This window comes from Oryzias latipes, chromosome 22 (genome assembly GCF_053564925.1).
Source record: "Oryzias latipes strain Hd-rR chromosome 22, Olatipes_Hd-rR_3.1".
Taxonomy (NCBI): Eukaryota; Metazoa; Chordata; class Actinopteri; order Beloniformes; family Adrianichthyidae; genus Oryzias; species Oryzias latipes.
Genome location: NC_136258.1, coordinates 15761407 through 15779501, shown reverse-complemented (window position 1 = coordinate 15779501; position 18095 = coordinate 15761407). Strand labels below are relative to the sequence as shown.

Sequence of the window (18095 nt, the reverse complement as noted above, 5' to 3'; positions counted from 1 at the left end):
GTATCAGGTAGCGACAGTCCAGTGTGAACACCATATGTGAACGTGCGACTCATGCCGCTGTGAACGTAGCATTAGAGGAGTTGGCTTCTTGCCTAACTCTAATATATCAGCACTGTCAGTCAGCAATAACATACAGCAAGACAGGGAGGAGCATGTACACACAGACAAAGGAGGGGGTGTGGAGTTGCAAAGTTTTGTGTGTCTGTGTGTGTTTGTGTGATAGGAGCACAGATAGTGAGGGAGAGCGGGAGAGCAGTCCAAATAATCTTAAGAAAAAGAGGGAAGATTACCAGCGGAGTGGGGGCAGGGAAGCTGAGTAAGAAGAAGGGAGCAAAAGAAAGGAGGGAGAACCTGGTGCTGTGTTGTGAAACATAAGCTTGGAGGAGAAAAAAAAGTGCTCTGAGTTTAACACTCAGCCCAATGTTTTTGCAGTTGTTACTGTTTGGATGAGATCCATCGCGTGAGTCGTCACACGCACTGAAACTAACAAACCCCCCCAACACACACACACACACACACAATTGTCCCAGAGCTCCACCCCGGGTTGTTTTTCTTCTTTAGCCTCATCCTTCAATCCACACTCCTGTTATCAAGGTGAGGTGTGCTAACAAGGCTGGCTGCCAGCCTGGCTGGCCCGCTGCCACAGACCCAGCAGGCTGACAGGGCGCCAGAAAAAAAAAGTCAACTGCCTGGTTCTTTAGCCTTGAGGCTTCAGCCAGCCCTGTATGGGTGCTGCCTCCTTGTAAAGGGACTGCATGTGGAAAGCGGGCTCAAGGAAAACTTTTGTCTCATTACTGCACACCACAGGTCTAGCCGACACAGAGGGTTCCTCATGTGACCTCAGGAAACCGCTGCGGTTTCTCATTTTTATCTTGGTACAGCTATCTTTCTCCCGCCAATTAGTTCCCAGCAATTACCCATCTAGTTTGTGTTCTGTTTATTGAGTGACATCCCCCCCATCACAATTAGGGTCTGTGTCTTTCTAAGCTACACGCTAAGCGCATGGATTTTCACACGTAGGAAGACAGCCGCCTGCTGCTGCAGGTTTCATGGGGTGGATCATTTAATTGGGTCCAAATGTTGGTGGATCAGTATGAAGATTTTAGAAAAAGGTGAAAAATGTTGAAAGGGAACAATGGCCAGCAGGAGACGAAGAAGACAAGTTCAGCAGGTTCACGAGCCAAGGATTTAAATCCCTCCCCTTGACCACAGGAGACTTTGAGTGTTTGTGAGTCAGAGATTTCTGTTCTGTGTGTGCATGTGTGTGTGTCACAGCTGTGAGGCAGAGAGTGACTGCAGCTCAACAAAGCGCTGCACTCCGCTGGGTTACTCTTGGTAAACAAAAGGGAACTCGCAGTGTTGTGAAGTGATTGCCCAACCTCTCCTGCAGAAAAAGAAAGAAAAGACCCACTCGAGTGAAGCAGATTAAAGGAGAAGTTGGAAATCATGCAGAAAATGTGGAAGTTTTATTAAAAAACTCAAATAAAAATTAGCTGTCATGAATTTATGTGAGGCATTTTTACTTGATCCTTTTTTCCCCATTTTAAACTGGCAGTGTTGAGGAATAGACTGTAAGAAGCTTAGCTTTACTTTCTTTTCTTTTCTCTGGTCAGCTGTGTTTAGTCACAGCTGAGAGAAGGGGGTAGGGGCAGATTGCCAAGTTGTTGCACCAACTGCATGCCCAGCTGAAGACTTGTTCAAACTTTATTGCCCCCTCCTATTATAGAAAAGACATGTGCAGCACTGTTGATGTAGCTACTTTCTCCCATGACAACAAACTGCCTGATCGCCAGATGTGTGCAGAAAGCCGTAAAGAATGGAAAGTGTTCAAATGTATTCAACACCAAGACAGTGGAACACTTTTATTTTTGATTAAGTGCAGGTTTCAACTCTTGAATTGCTTTTTAGCCGCACGCAAAGACATTGGGGAGATCTTGGATGAAGAAATTTAGAACAATAACTTTTTTTTTCCATCGTGGCAAATGTCTACATTACAAAACTCATGGCAAATTATCACCTTAGTGACAATGACAAGTTAGCGCCAAGATACAAGTGTTTCTTGAAATGCTTAGTCTTGTTCTTTTACATTCTCTATGCTGAAAATGAGAATAATATAAAATTTAAATGTGTTTTTCATCTTATTTCCCAAATTGAAACATAATGTCTTGTACCTCCATTTGTTATTTTAACATTCATAACTACCATACTGGCAATTTCAAGTGGTCTTTCATGATTTAGGATGTAAGGCCTGAGTGTTAACTCCCCTTACGGGTGGATTGTGGGCGGGAACCTGTATGGGGCATGCAGGTGGCCAACATGAATTAGCAAGGTTGTAGACCGCTTAGTGAGCCCCTGGAGTGAAAACGTTCATGCACATTGTATCTGGGAGAGGCCTGCTGCGAGCAACAGATCGTAGCGAACACTCAAAGATCTCGCAATGATAGGTAAAGATGATGGACTCTTCATCTTTTCACCCCAAACTCTGCACACTAAATAAGGATCCCGTTAGTGCTGTTGACGGGATAAGTGTCCTTTACTGTTAATGTTTAGTAAATGAGACAATCAGAACGTAGGATGTGCACGTCTTACAGAGTCCTACAGGCATTTATGTATCACCTGCACACCCCATGCGTGCAGCATTGGTGCTCGGTCAGTAAAGAACCAGTGCATGCATTTTACTAACAACTAAAGATCGGCACAAGGGTATCGTACAATAACATCAACTTTATGTCATATGTGTGTGTGTAACTTACATTAGTCTTACTGATACTTCACGATACACTTATCAAACACTTGACAATGGTCATTCTGTTTTTTTAATGAAGTCCCTTGAGGTGCACAAGACACACTTGCGGCCCCTTTACGATAAAGTTGGTCCTCTCTACAACCCTCCACATGTCCGAACAACCCAAAAACCTGAAGCAGCCACACAGGTCAACCATCTTTTTGGGTGCATGTGACTAAGACTTAAGATGTGGATAAAGATTTCATGTATGTTGCTGGATATGCATAAGCTTTAACACATGGAGCGTTGCAAATAAAGTTAATTATTTTTAAATTGATAAAGGATTACTTTCAGCCATGTTTCTTTTTTTGTTGCTGTAAACTGAGATAGAACTTGCAGGTTTGGTCAATAATCAACCAATAAAAGTGCACTTTTTCTCACCAGGCAAATATTTTCACTTACTGCTTTTGCACTTGTGGTTAAACTGACATTTTGCTACCTCTGCTTGTACATGTGTCATGACAATTGGATTTGAATATGATGAAATATTTACATCTGCAAAAAATTCACCCAATTTAAACCTAACAGTGGTAGCAGTAAGTTTTACAGGTCAAGCAAAATGAACCAAAGCCTGACAAAGTAAGTCTGTGATGTAGAAAATCTTCTTATGGGATCTTGTTTTTATGATGACAGGCTTCAAAACAAGGAATAATCAGAGAAAAGAAGGCATCAGAGAGCGTACTAGCCTCCAGAGTCTAAAAAGGATGACTCGTGAGCATGTGTTGAGCAGCTGCAAGCAGAGTAGAGGGAGTGCTTTAGAGAGGCCCTTTTTTGTTGGGGCTCATTTTGTGCACACGGTGCAGGAGTGCAGTACCACAGTCATACTTTTCTGTTTAAGATTATCACCAGTTATGAATTTGCATGCTTCTAAAATAAAATAATAAATTGGCATAATGAAAGAAAAACCTGCCAGTGCAAAAAGTCTTCAGAAAATTGGAAACAAGAAATGCTGCACCCATCAGTATCTACTCAGTTAGCAGTCTCATGCAGTCTCTTTTTGGTAATTGTGGAAAGCAAAAAACCTTTCTGCTTTTTATAACAAAAACATCTTCCTTCTTAGGATCCGTTTCGTGTTATGTAACATAAAACTTGCTAAAAATCCGTTTTAGCTGATCTCCTCAAAGCATGCCTACTGTAAATACAGCTCAATTAACAGGGTGAATGCACACGTCACCACTCAGTAATTGCCTTTGTGTTCTCGAGTGAGTTGCTACTTGAAGCTGTCTCAAGGCTGCGGGGGGAAATCTGTGGCTTGTGGTGCTCTGCAGGTGCAGTCAGTCGGTCCTTGTTTGTATGCAGCTACAGACGAACCACCACTTTTTTTTTAAATTAAAAGAAGCGCACTAAAGATTAGGGAAACTATTGTTAGCCTAAAACTGAGCACAAAGTACTCTGCTGAACCAAAGAGGTAGAAGCACAAGAGACTGCCGTGTTTTGATTGGCTTTGCAGACGTAAACAAGAGCCGTGCTTATGCGTGACCTCTGAGTCTGACCTTAGAGATAGACACTTCTCTAATGGGAGTCTCTTTCAGCAGGCAGCCAAACTAGGGGGACAGAGGAGCCTTTGTTATAAGCAAGGAAAGCCAGTGTTCTACCCATTTAAGTGCTGATCTTGAAGGAGAGCTTTCGGAGCCACAAATGTGTGCATATGTGTGTGTGTGTGGAGGAGGTGTTCTGCCCTTTCATATTGGAAATAACAAGTTAAAAAACAAACTTTATACAAGGGTTTTTTTCCTGTCAAAGTTATCGCAAAATTCTATCAAATCAATAAATATTTCAAGAATTTTGTAAATACTGATAACAAGCCCCCTCTTTAAACTTTAAGCCCAAAACATCTCAGACATGGAATTAGGAGGGAGAGATTCAGCAGTTGTGTATGGTAAACCAGCCGTGACCGGGAAAGAAGCTGCTGTTCTGTTACAACCACATCCTCTGCCGTACTCATTGTGAGCCGGCACTGGTGCTCTCAGGGGCCGCCAACAAGGGAGCTCTTTCGCTCGCTGTAAGCAGCCAAACAGGTGAGTCAGGTGTCAGCGAGGCACGAAACTCAACCTGGCATGCACAATACGAGACACACGTCAGCCCTGAGGGAGGAGACTGTAGGTCTGTTGCTGTTTGAAGAAAGAGAAAACAGTTAATGGCAGTGACTGACTGCTCATGCACACAAACCTTTGGTGTGATCTCAGGTCAAAACACGGATAAAGTCATAAACATTGAGGTCTAAAAACACCTCAACTTTTTTATTTTCATGTTTCAAGACTATGTAATCACCAATATGTCCTGAGAGAACTTCTCATTCACTGTAGAGTGACAAATCTGTAGGTCTAGCCAGGTTTGCTTGAGTGTTTTAGGATGTGTCATCGACTTCTTTTGGAGAATGTATGTTTTTTTTAACATGTCATGGAACACAATTGTGGCTGGGAGATCCCTTTAAGTTTCAGACCTACTACTGAAGTATGACCTGAATGTTTTTAGAAATATTACTGCTTTGATCTGATCTGTTTACTTCTAACCCATGAATTCTGCAGAAGCACCTTATTTTCAAACTACACAATCCTTTTGATTGAAGTTATGACTATCATAGCAAAGATGTAAATCCCTTTCAATTAAAATTAAAATTATTTAATGGCTAACTGAAAAAAATTGCAAATTGCCATATTTGAAGATTTTTGCATTTCTGAGTATTTCCCCTTTTAAATCGCGGTCAAATACGCACGATTTGAAAGTTAAAACTCCAAATGTGTTCCAAAACCCGTAGAAAAAGGCGATTGAGGGCGTAGCTACTCAGCTCAGACCAATGACCACGTCCATATAGAGGCGATTTTGGCGAGGTGCTTTCACACCAGGATAGTTCAGATGGGCAGGAAATGATGGAAAATGTTACCACTACATTTTGTTTGGTCTGCTGTTGCCATGTACTTCTAGAAGTGGACCACATTGGCTGAAAATGTAATACCGTTCACTGCCATGCTAGACTATAATTGCCAACAACTTTGTACAGCTTTAGATAGTTTCGATTTTAAATGTGTTTTTTTTCCCACTTTTGTTGCACATTCTTATTTGGTTTGCCTCTGCTCTTTGATTGACTAAAATGTCCTTCTACGTGAACCTGATAGTCATGTTGTTTGTTTTCCATCAAAAGGTTGGTGGAAAAACCAATGAAACAAACTCTGTTGTGACTGAAACCGGCCTGATGTGAAAGTGTTTTGCTAATGTTGCCTGTGACCTATTAAGCCAGCAGTCATGCTGCTGATTTTCTTCATTAATCCAACATAACTAAACCAGACTCCACTTGACATGTTCAATAAAGTTTTATTGAAAAAAGTACCAATAAACAACAAGAAAATCCAGAAAAAAAAGATTTGTAGAGCAAAGCTCTGTATGTACAGCATATTGCACTACATAACAAATGTTCTTTACTTCCATATCATATCAACAACCAAAATATATATATTTATATATATAAACACGCAAAAATGAGTGCACAGTAAAGTCTTGAGAACACACAGCCAATGTTTACAAAAATGCTACATTTTCGCTGGGTCTCATTTCTTGGTATAACAGAGAGTGTGTGATAATCAAGACTTCATTGAAACTGAGCAGTTAAAGGCATATTCAAGGGTTTTAAGCAAAAAATGTACAGGAAAATGTAAAAAAACAAAACAAAAAAACATTGCAGGACTTAAAAGGCTACATATTAACCAAATCATGTTTTATTTGGGTTTGCCTGACCTTGTGAATACATTAGGAATGTTCCAAGTTAAACAAATTGCTGTCTATCTCATGGTTTTAAAAATGATCCTGCAAGATCATAGAACAAGATTTTACAACTGTGAAGTGTCCATAAAAGTAGACAGTTTCTCTTCACAAAATACAATCTAAAAAAAGTAAGAAAGTCAATAAAAATTAGAAATTGACAACAAAAAAAAGTCAAATTCTATTTTTTGTAAGAAAAGCAACTTCCATTTAGGGAAAAACAGTTTTTAAATGCAACACTCTGATAATTTCCATAAAATACACATCCATTTGTGCATATTGAGAACACCACTAAGAACATTTTTGTAAAAAGGGCACTATGGTGGCTTGTTTCCCTTTTCAATAAATCAACAGGCCTGAACCTACATGCTAAATGCACAGATATACGACTGACATGCGGCCAGATGAGCCCAAAAGAACGATCCAGAGTATATACTATACATTAACGCACAACAGGAAAGAGACCTAAAAGTTTTAAAGAAACAAAGTACTTTCCAGTGCATTTGATTACAACACAACCATTTAACAAAAGGACCGACAACCATACTGACATCCTGTGACTTGTGGCAAGTGATGGCAACCTTAGCGGGCGCACTTTATACTTTTTCCCATCCCGACTCTCATTATGGGATGGGAAATGACTCATTGAGTGTAAGGGATTAGTCATGATGTGTTGACAGACTGAGCCCTGTTGAAACTACTGCTCGTCTGAAACCACATACAGTGTGGTGGGGGATAATAAAACGGCTCTAAATTTGTTGGAATGGTTTATATGGAAAATTGCAACCTTTTATTGTGAAAATATGCCTCCTAAAGTTTTCTTTCTTTATGTTTTAGGTTTTATTACTAATAGTTAGCAGTCACTGACACTTGCAGGTTTTTTCCCCCACTGTTTTTTTTCTGTGCCCAATGGAAGAGGAGTGATGCCAAAATAAGAGTATCACAGGAAGTGACACGAGGCGCAGTGATGACAAACATGCTGCACAGGGTCAAAGTTTGAGTCCAAAACAGGAAGAAGAGAATAAGCAGTGATTGCACACACACACACGTATACAGTAGAGATGGGTAAATATTTCTAAAAAGTAAAAATAAATAAAAGAAAAAAAAATAAATTACAAAGAAAATACACGTGATGAAGGAGCAGCACAAAGAGGTCAGGCGCCATTCAGGAGGTTGGGGGTGGAGGGACGAGGCACTACAGAGACTGGCTCAGCGTTCAGGATCCGCAGGAAACTATAACCACAACCGCTTTCAGTGCACCTCATACGCCTCATACTCAGAAGGCCCCCGTCACCGCCACAGCCAGCAAATCAGAATCCTCAGTCACTCACGACAGATTGCCTGAGGGGCGGAATTTGTAAATGATAATGACTTTATATCACTTTTGGTTGCTATTAGGTAGCATGACATTACTATTCCTGTAACTGTGTAACTAATTCTCAAGGTTTCCAGTAGCCAACAAAATCTGTCCCTGAGACGTCTTGAGAAAAACAAAAAAGAATGGTGCAGTCATAAACTTGACACATGTAAGAAGGGACTAGTTACAGCACAGACCCCTGACATGTGCTGCTCCTTAGATTCAAACCATGGCCGAGGTTAGGCAAGAAAAAAACAAAAAAGAACAGCATTTTTAACAGTGTTTTGAAACATATTCATAGAAAAATGACAGTCTTTTTTCTTTCACTTTTTCATTTCAGAAACTGTCTACTGACCCATTGTTGGTTGTGCTCGCATTATAGATCCTAATCTGAAAATCAGCACCAACAACATCATATGATGAAGTAAACCCGGCAAAGATGTCCTGAGTGGGATGAGGTTTTTTTCCTCAGTCATTCTTTCATTTAGTTTGGATTTTTTTTCAGAAAAGAGGAAAAGCAAAGATTGCTTTGCAGGAAGCTCCAACTCAACTTGAGCCTGAAACGGGAGAGATAAATGGAGAAAACCGACATCCACTTTAGACTCCGGACTGTGCTCAGTCAGGCCTCAACACTGATCGGTTGCCGCCTTAAACGTGCATGCAAGTACATCTGAAATGTTGCGCTAATGAAAACCTTCATGCAAGACAGAAGCTGACTTGGTAACAATCGGAACTCTTCAAAGGTGGAAGTCTAGTGCAAAAACAGTGGATCCACAGCTCCACTTCAAAGGGCATGGAGGTCTGAAAGCAATCACATACGATGACGCAGCTAAAACTAAACTATTTGTTAGACACTGAGGGGCAAAAAATTATCAAACTAGAAATAAGAATTCAAAGTAAAAAAACAGAATCTAAATAAAAACAATAGAGTTGGCAAAACCGGATCATTTTGGGGAGGATTGCTCCTTTTAACAGTGTGCTTTAATCTTTTGTTCGAATTTAGTGCAAAAGCACCCATTTGTTTTTATCATTATGCCTTTAGTGTGCTACAACTACGACACTATGAATCGTCTGTCAGTAAAATTATCTAGACAAATGCATATCTGCTTATATTTGTGAGCATTAAGACATAACGGGGTCCTAATGTTACTTTAAAGGAAAACAGTAACATAGGATTAAAATCAAAGTGACAGAAATTGAGGTTTTAATCAAGTAGTTAAGCATTTTTTTTTACCAAATATACAATTTGAATCCACTGAAATTGTTGCCGCTGAGTGGTTTTAAAGGTTTTTCTTTCTTTGTGTGTTTTTATAAAGTTTGCCGATGGTTACTGATGGGTTTGCCTGCAAAGAAAGGTTCTGACAAGGTCTTTTTTGATTTTTGCATGCAGCTTATAGTAGATGCCTAAAATTATTTTACAGTGGGACAACTCTTTCATGTGCATAAACTGCAGGTCATTTCAGTTGTTTTGTCTAAAATTAATCAGGAAAGTCAATTTATTATAAAAAAAAATCATGAAGGCGTAATAAAAGGTAAGTTAATGATCAAAAAGATGAGGGGAAAAAAAGAACACCGCTGAGGTGGGGTGCAAAATGCAATGTTCTGAGACGCTGCGTCTTTGGGAGCTAGTAAATCCATTAAACTGATCCAACTGAGAGACTTCTGGACAAAAATATTAAAAAAAAAAAGCACAAACTCTTTCATTTTCTTTTCATGAAACCTTTGCTTGTTTTAAAAAATACTCAATTTTTCCTTCTTATAGAAAACACTGAATAAGGCATCCCCAGGGTCTGCAGAGGTCATTTATCGTGGGTCTATGTTAAGAGTGCAAAATTGAACATTAAACTGTACAAAACCAGCACACCACATGTATGACAAAATATTAACATTGTCCTTTAGAGGAATCTTGGGAGGATTATGGCATCTTCTTGCAAGAAACGCACGTGACCTTGTAAAAAAAAAAAAAAAAGAAAGTTGGATGTCTCCGTCCCGCGGCGACCTTTATTGTCTCCTCTTTTTTTCTCCCTCAAACAGACCCGTGTTACATTTGACAGTGCCTACAGGAGGCCAGTTCCTAACAGAGATGAAGGCATTGGACATAAGGGGGCGGATCCCCCTTACCTTTGTCCTGCACCCCCTGCTCCAGCAATAAAGCCTCTATCGAATAGAAGGCTGACGAGAGCCGTGGCGAGGCGCCACCACACCGGCCCCTGGTTCCTTTGGTTTCGATGATACTGAAAGGACAACAGAGAGAAAAAATTAAAGACACGCTCGATTTACGTTACTTTTATTTCAACCCAAATGTATTTTTCGGTTATTATATTGCAAATAATTTTTACTGTATTTTATTTATCTCTAACTTGATTTTATTTGAACTGGCATTCATGTATTTACCTGACTGAAAGAACTGTATATGTATATATTTATGGTTCTGATGCGCTCACTATTGACGACTAGATGTATATCTTCATTTTCCTTGCTCAAACTGTACAGCTTTTTGTCCTGACTTTGCTTATTAGAGAAGCTTCAGGATCCCTCCACACACTGCTGATCTTCCCAACAGAAACTCCAAGTCATAAAAAACAGTCATCAAGCAGTTGCAGCTTTTTTTTTTTTTTTCTGGCAGAAGCCAGCAGCTGAGGAGGAGACTCCCAAAGCTTTGCGAGCCAATTGGATTGTGTGCGATTAGAGGGATAATGCTATCTCGGCCATTGAGACCTGAGATAAGATAATTGCACCAAATGGGATTAAGGAGGGGGGGGGGGGTGATGAGAGGCAGGCAGTCTGTGGAAAACCTGTATCTGCATGAGAGAGCTACAGTAGTCTAACAGCTCATCTGACGACAAAAGGCAGACTCCAACCACGTCTGATAAAGAGTGCAGCTATTTTCAACCCATCAGAGCAGTCAAGTGAAGACGAGGAGTTTTTATGACCTTCTTGAAAGCTATTTATTCTTATTTGTGAGACAAAATAACTGTAGGCAAGGTTAGATGTTCACTTGTCTCAGCGTGGTAACCTAACCTTGTTCTAGTTAGTAGCCAGGAACAGTGGTACGCTGGCGGGTTTATATTGCTGACTCTTATCAGTTTAATGGCTAACATTGCGTGGTGTTGCATAAGCACTGACAGTTTCCCGACAGCATGACTTTATCGCACTTGCCACTTGTGAAGAAAAGAATTATGGAAACGGCTTCCATGAGGTTCTCTGTGGCACGCGATGTTTGGGGCAAACTTTGGCTATATTGAAAGAAAAGTGCAAAGAAAGTGATGCAGCGCCATAAACTCCAAGACACAACAAAGACTGAACAATGTTGTTGTCAAAAGAGGAAGTCACAGGTAAACTAATATCTCCATCAGTTTGAGACGTTTGATGACGACAAGTTTCAATGTTTTTTCTAAGAGACTGCAGAACGGAAAGTGGAGTTTCTTTACCATCTATTTGAGAGGTCATTTGTCTTTACAGACAGAAACAAATTGTACCTTTGAGCTTTTACACTCAGCTCTGTCAGCTTAAGTGATACTCAGATAAATAGTCAAAGACAGAAAAGGGGAGGGAAAACAAAAGGTGGGTGCGAGCCCGTCACATATTACTCGTGGCTCATGCTGCCAGCTGTCAAAAATGAGTCCTGGCTTCCAAATTTAGCTCCGGACGGGAAAGCCAGATTCTCTGTGTCGTCACTCTGACACAAGCCTGATGGGTTTTTATCAGGGTCCACTGCAGACTGTCTGTTAAGACAGCTGCTCAGAGGCCCGGCTTTATCGTTTGAGTAAACAGCACACCCTTTATAGAAAGAGGCTCTAGATCAGTTGGATCAGCAAAAAGAGAAAGGTCAATGATAAATGCAAAATAGACAAAAACACATAGGCCACTGATGATATCATTAAGCACTAATGAAAAAGTACGTCTTTGGGTAAAAATTCTTTTTTTTTAACAAGTTATGATAAGAAAGAGTGCCACACTGACAGGAGCAGAGATAAACGGACACACAGCCACAGGCGATATTCAGCCTTGCTTTCAACACCTCCCTTCCAAAGGACCAGGAGTTGTCTCCTTTAAAAAAACATGGGGATGAAACCCAACTCTGCTCCTTGGCCTGCACAGGCTGGAGCAGTCTTCCTGCCATTGTGCCTGTCATTACAGCTGTGTCTCAAATGGCTGGCTGGCTAATGTCAGCCGTACTCTGGGGACCTCGGAGTCCCCTCCAGCCCTCTCTGACTGAGGAGTAATTTATCTGTCAGCATCCACCAGCACTCCTTCGCTACTTAATACCCCCCCCCTTCACCAGGGGGCCACAGGCCCTGATGGAGGACATTTACAGCCGTGCTGCTTCAAAATCCATCATTGAGAAGGCAGTTGGATTGCCCGGGAACAAGTGTAAGAAAAATATGCCGTATAAGTTTCCAGTTATCAGGAATAGTCTAAATCCAAAACTCGTGCGGTTTAAAGTTCAACTCCGATCATCTTTTGACCGATTGGAAAAGTGTTACTGGTGGTCTTTTAATTGTGATTATGCTGTTTTTAGCCAAAATCAAGGAAACCTGTGTCGTTTTCTATGACATAATTTCTCCAAAGCGGCAGGTCTTCATTTAAAATTCATCACTGAGTTGTGGGTGGGACTTTGGAACGGAGTAAGCCCACCCTGTTTCCCATCATCCCTTGTTTACACCCTCTCCCGCTAGCTTACAGCCCCTTTCAACCTCAAACTAACATTCTGGTGTAGAAGAAGACCATTAAAGCTTCTGGTAGGCTTGCTTGTGTAGTGGATATATACATGTGTTTAATGTCAAAGTTTGTCTATAAAATAGATGTTTGAATGCCAAAAAAACAACAACATTGAACTAGCAACAAAAATGAAGACAAATACTGGCCCTTTCCAGACGGGCGTTAAAGTCAGATGCCTGCCACCTCGGGTAAACAGATATGTACCGGTACATGGACCTAGTCGTCAACAGGTGGATGCATGAAAACAGAGCAGAGCTGGGAGCTTGTGGCCCACCAATTGTGGCTTCTACGTCACAGCTACGAGCTTTTTCCAACTACATTTTTTCATCTGCTCCTGATTCACAACAATATGAATCAAGAAATACCCAGAAATGCCATTTTAAGCTAAATTTTCTTTATACATGTCCTCCATCATGAGAAAAAGGCCACAAAACATTTTAAAAACACCAAAAAGCTAATTTTCCTCTGAGTGGGTCTTTCAGGAGTCAAAACTTCACATTGGCATGTTGGAGCCGAACAAACGAGTCTGGGGGCATTTGTGTGCAATTGTTTACACACAGTGCAATCAGCTACGTAAGAAGAGCTAAAAATAGACAGCAAAAACGACAGCGTAACTATGCAGTCACAAACTGCACATTGCTGGAGGTGAAGTTCAGTTTCCTCTAAGCAGACGCAGAGGCACTGAAGCCACAAAGGCAAAGCTTGGCCAGGGAGGCAAAATACTGCTTTCTTAATTAGTCATCCGTGTCCCGATAAGTATCTAAAGAGCATAAAACACCACAGCGCCATATTCACTCCAACTCTCCTCTTTGTTGTTTACTCTAGCAGCAAAACGGCGCACACAAACTACTTCCTCATCCCCTGACCAAGTCCAGCTTTTGCTGTGCGTCACAGCGTCCCAGCCCAACACACAGAAACCATCCTGTCTGACTGTGTGCGCCCGCCAGTGTCACAATCCATGAGTCACGCTCCGCTCGAAGGGGTATAAATAACATCTGCTTGATAAGCGGAGGAGAAAATAAGAAACTGTCTTGCACTCCGTAGCTGCGGTTAGAAAAAAAGTTACAAAGCAGAAAAAGGGTGTGAGGGAGCAAAGTACGTTCTCAGGCAACCGAAAGGTGCTTCTGACTTGATTATCTTCAGGATTCATCTCCAGACCTTGACATCCTTCGTGTGCACTCTTATCTGGCTGTCTCCTGCGACGGCCGACTGGAGGCTCCCTGGAACCCACAGCAGTTTTCCCCTGAACTCACGTGCTGAGCTTCGAGTTACAACATGTTTGCCTCCTCCTGCCACTTCTGCTTTTCCCTCTCTATCAGTATGTGTCAAATATGTGACTAAATATGTGTCTTGGGGGCCGCTTGGCCGCCTTGTCACAGAGACCGGACTTTGCAGAAACTCTTCCAGTCTTCTAAGTAATATTTAAGAGCTGAAATCATTTACATCCTGACAAAAAATAAAATTAAAGGTGCGTGCAAACTCTGCAGGCAGTCACCCTGACCATAGTGACATGTCTGACACCAGGCATCCTCAGTGCCACTTCATAACACAGTGAGGAAGCAGGGGGGGGGCAGAGAGAGGAATAAACAGGAAGAGGAGGCAGGGAAAGGGCCCGGGGTTGGTGGGTAGGTGGGTGGGGGAAGGGCTGCCCTGCATCAAGCAGTGTCTTTGGTTTGAAGGGGGGGGGGGGGGGGGGGGCAGCGTTGAGGCACTGGGATGAAGTTCTGAAAAGAATGGCCAAAACAAACAGGGTCCAAACAATATGAGAGCAAACTTTTAACCTGCTATTAATCACTGTGAGGAACAGGTATTGAAAAAAAAAAAAATATGCAAAGTGAGCGGACTCTTGTTTTGCTGGGCAACCTGACATAACACAACAAACACCAAGCCGCCCAGATGGACTTGAGTGGTAAAATTAGCGGAAAGATGTAAAAAATATATATCTCCATGTTTTTTATTTATTTATCTCATGTTAAATGTCATTTAAGTTACCTAAAGTCTGATATTATTTATTACATTTAATGCCCAAATTTAACGTGATGAGTGATTTAATGAAATTGAATCCTAATCTAGTGGAATCCAGAGTGAAGAATCTGAGTCAAAGGTGAAATCTGTCAGGGAATCAGGTTACCCAGTGCACAGCACAATGCTGACATGTCAAACGTAGAAAGTACTTGTTTGCTGACATTATCTACCAGGAAATCAGTCCTGAGTTTTTACAGTCAGCAGGCTCCTTTTGTTTTTGTTTTTTTCCCTTCTCCTCACCAGTTGTAGGCGTTCCCGGTGAAACTGGTCCCCTATCAGCTGGAGTTTCTGTGCAATGCAGGCCTCCGTGCTGCGTGCCACAGGCTGCTGCCGGGGAAGCCGCTCCATCCCGCGCCGCTCTGCTTCCCTGTCGTGCCGCCTCACCTCAAGATCCCCAGCAAGCTCAAAGCGTGCTGGGAAGTGCAATCGAAAACCTGCGTTACCTGTTGAGTGTCAAAGCTGATACTTAATATCTCGTAAACAACGTGTTCGGTGAAAAAACTAAACTAAACACAGAACTGAAACCTGACAGACCTCTCTTTATGTCAGGTACCAAGATTTTTTTTACTCCAAGTGATGACTAATGTCTCTTTGGATAAACAAGCTGCCCGGCTGACAAACAATTTCCCCAGCTGTGGTTTTATTGCACATAATAGTTTTATAGGTCACTGACACCCAAAAGGGCTTCAGCAGTTAGTTGTTATGGAACTACTCCGGCATGACTGCTCATATATGGCACCAACATAGCTTTGCTGCTACTGATAATGATTTATCTGAGGAGTTGTTGCACTGCTGTCACAGTGCTCACCTGTCCCAAAGCCGGCCTGGCGCCTTCTGAATAGCAAAGCAGCTGGTAACACGCCACAATGGCCATAAAAAACTGAGTTTGATGACGACTCCCAGGCGCCAGGGGAGAGCTCAGGGCTGCAACACTGTTGCGCTTTTATCACATCAAGTGTCACATTATGCCTCTGCGCCGGAGTTTTATAACTGGTTATCACACACCAGGCGATGTTCCCCTTTTTTTGCTTTTGAAAGACGGTGTGTCATCAGCCTCACCGTAGAAAAGTGGTCTGGGCTCCTCTGCAAGTCCACAGAGAAGCATGCCGTTGTTTGGTACCAGGGCAGGACCGGGTGTCTGCGTGCCCCGGTCTTCACACTTTATCTTCCTGGCTGTCGTGCGCCACTTGTTGGGGTCCGGCTCGAACACATCGTCTTCCTCATCGTCCATACGGGGGGGCACTGCAAGACGAGTGACCTTGAAAGCGATATGGCGAATAGAGAATGAGCGCATTTGTGGGCAACACCACAAACCAAGGGCATTCTCTCTAACAAACCTTGAATAAATCTACGTCAGATCTGGAGAGATGACCTCAGACGCATTCATTATCTGCTTCTTTTTTTCTCCTCCGAGGCACTCATTATCATTATAGACAACCTGTCTGGCCTGTATGGAGCGAGCTCCGATCAATGAAACCACGGTGGACGGGGAAATGAAACGACTGCTCTGCTTTCTCTGGAAGTAAAGAGCTCAGCGTTTATTTAAACAAATGAGTCTGTTCAGCTCAGTGAATAAACCACACAATTCACTGCGGTTAGAAGTCAATCAAGCCACAGTAACATAGAAGCTAGCTTGGTTAACTTGGTAAAAGAAAACGTAAAATTATCTTTTTTTCCCTGAATGACTGAGTTCTTATATTATTTCTCTATTTCAATGAAAAACATTAATCCAAAAACTGGGTATACAAAGTACAAAACTAAAGCAATTTCTTAAAGTCACTGATGCCCTGGAGTTCACCCTGAATCCTGGAGTTCACTCCCTGAATCTGTGTCAAGAAGTTATCAAAACATGGGTGAAACTCATGTTTGCCTCAGCAGCAAAACCCAAGTTACCACTGAGTTGTAAATACAGGGTCACACTGGTATCACGCTTCCAAATGAGGGATCACAGCTAAGAGGGAATGACAGTTTCTGAGGAAAGTCCTACCACTCTCCCTGACAGCTTTTGAACTTTTCTTTTAAACTCCACTCAGCTCCTGTCTGCTAAGACTCAAACACGTGGAAGTCTAACTTTATCTTTTTTTTTAAATATAAAAAAATAATAATAATAATAACAGCAAAATACTTTAAATGTATATTTTCTGCTATTTTGACTACAAACATTTTTATGTCATGCAGTGGCTCCCCCTGCTGGTGGGGGCGCATTTTAATACAAAAGTCAATTATAGTGGGCTTGTTTTGGAGCAACAGCTCCACGGTAGATGCATCTTCTATGCCCATAAACATCATGACACCCTCTTCATTCTAACATTAAGCTATCAGTGGCACAAACTTGATAAATATTGCTCTCGTTATCAAAATTTCAATTAAAAAAAACAACAACTAAAAGTTGCCTTATGACAAAAGGTGCAGTTGAGGGCATTTAATTCCGAATCGAAACCTAATAGGGTCACTCACACACACAAACAGAAAAAAAGTAAACCAACCTATTACGTTTGCTGCTACAAACAAAAGTTTAGGGCGGAAATGTCGTCATAAACGGTTATTTGCGTGCTTATATGCCTTTACGGAGTGTTTTCTGTTGAAAAAGGTGACTGTCACACAACAAAGTGCAGACACATGACAGAGACCGGCCGCGCTGACTTCATTGGTGCTGTGTCAGCCGGGAAAGCCGGTGTTTTTCAAATCTTACTGTACGACAGAAGAGCACAGCGAAAGCGCGCGCCGCTTCCAAGCGCCACAAAAAGCTGTGTTGCGTCTTTTTCAAGTAACAACAACAAGTTTCCCTTCAGTTCGTTAAAGCTAATAAAGCGGCTGAACGTTTGGAGGCTGTTCTTACCGAGAAGACTGGCGGCGTTTAAAACACTTGTCCTGCACTCTGGGGTTAAATGTGGCGAAAATTAAACAATAAAATAAAAGAAACTTCTAAAAAAAATAGGACTCCAAGTCTTAAAATCCTGCTAAGTCAAACGACTTTATTCCTCAACGACTACTTCCATTCTGCGAGGAGCGCTGCCACGGTCGGACTGATTTCGCCGACGTCAGCCTGAGATGACTCCGCCAAGTGGGCGGGAGCTGAATTTTAGTAAATAGAGGATGATTTACGTGCGCGCGCGCCAGCCAATGGCTGCCTTTGTTTATATGCCGCCGCTGCCGCGGTGTTTTCAGACACGTGGACGGGAAATTCCCCGGAGCACGAGACCGCTTTCACGCTACTACGCAGCTCATGTGCTAGAAGGCCTGTCTGTCCTCCGCTGCCTTGGTCTCTAACCATAGCAGTGGAGGCATAATGCTTTATTTGCTTGACAAATCTGCCATATATGGTTTAGCTTGATCTTTTTTTTAGCTTCTATTTTATTTTCAACCGAACTGACTATTTAAAACCCGGTGTTTTATTTTTTGAACTACGTTAAACAAATTTAACTCTTTTTTTAAGTCAAACATATTTAC

General features: G+C 41.8%; 1 protein-coding gene across 4 annotated transcripts; it reads right to left on the bottom strand.

The window, feature by feature from the left end:
• Window positions 1-6077: 6077 nt before the first annotated feature.
• On the bottom strand, window positions 6078-17713 carry bmf1 (BCL2 modifying factor 1). 4 transcript variants are annotated; one of them, XM_011490448.4, is made up of 5 exons: window positions 17485-17668; window positions 15983-16161; window positions 15705-15903; window positions 14886-15088; window positions 6078-10132 (listed from the first exon to the last, which is right to left on the bottom strand). In XM_011490448.4, exons 3-5 carry the CDS (start codon window positions 15874-15876, stop codon window positions 10016-10018), a joined length of 492 nt encoding a protein of 163 aa, XP_011488750.1. In that variant the 5' UTR covers window positions 15877-15903; window positions 15983-16161; window positions 17485-17668; the 3' UTR covers window positions 6078-10015. The 4 variants fall into 4 exon arrangements, with proteins under 4 accessions (XP_011488750.1, XP_023807617.1, XP_011488749.1 ...); XM_023951849.2 differs by lacking the exon at window positions 15983-16161 and having other exon boundaries at window positions 14886-15058; window positions 17485-17713; XM_011490447.4 differs by lacking the exon at window positions 15983-16161 and having other exon boundaries at window positions 17485-17711.
• Between the last annotated feature and the right edge of the window lie 382 nt (window positions 17714-18095).

Bases quoted from the DNA above. Each gene is read 5' to 3' on its own strand.
- bmf1 (XM_011490447.4), bottom strand. From the start codon at position 15,876: ATGGACGATGAGGAAGACGATGTGTTCGAGCCGGACCCCAACAAGTGG. The intron at 15,089-15,704 runs GTGAGGCTGATG...GACACTCAACAG, and splicing joins GCCCAGACCACTTTTCTACG to GTAACGCAGGTTTTCGATTG. The intron at 10,133-14,885 runs GTGAGGAGAAGG...TTGTCCTTTCAG, and splicing joins ACCGGGAACGCCTACAACTG to TATCATCGAAACCAAAGGAA.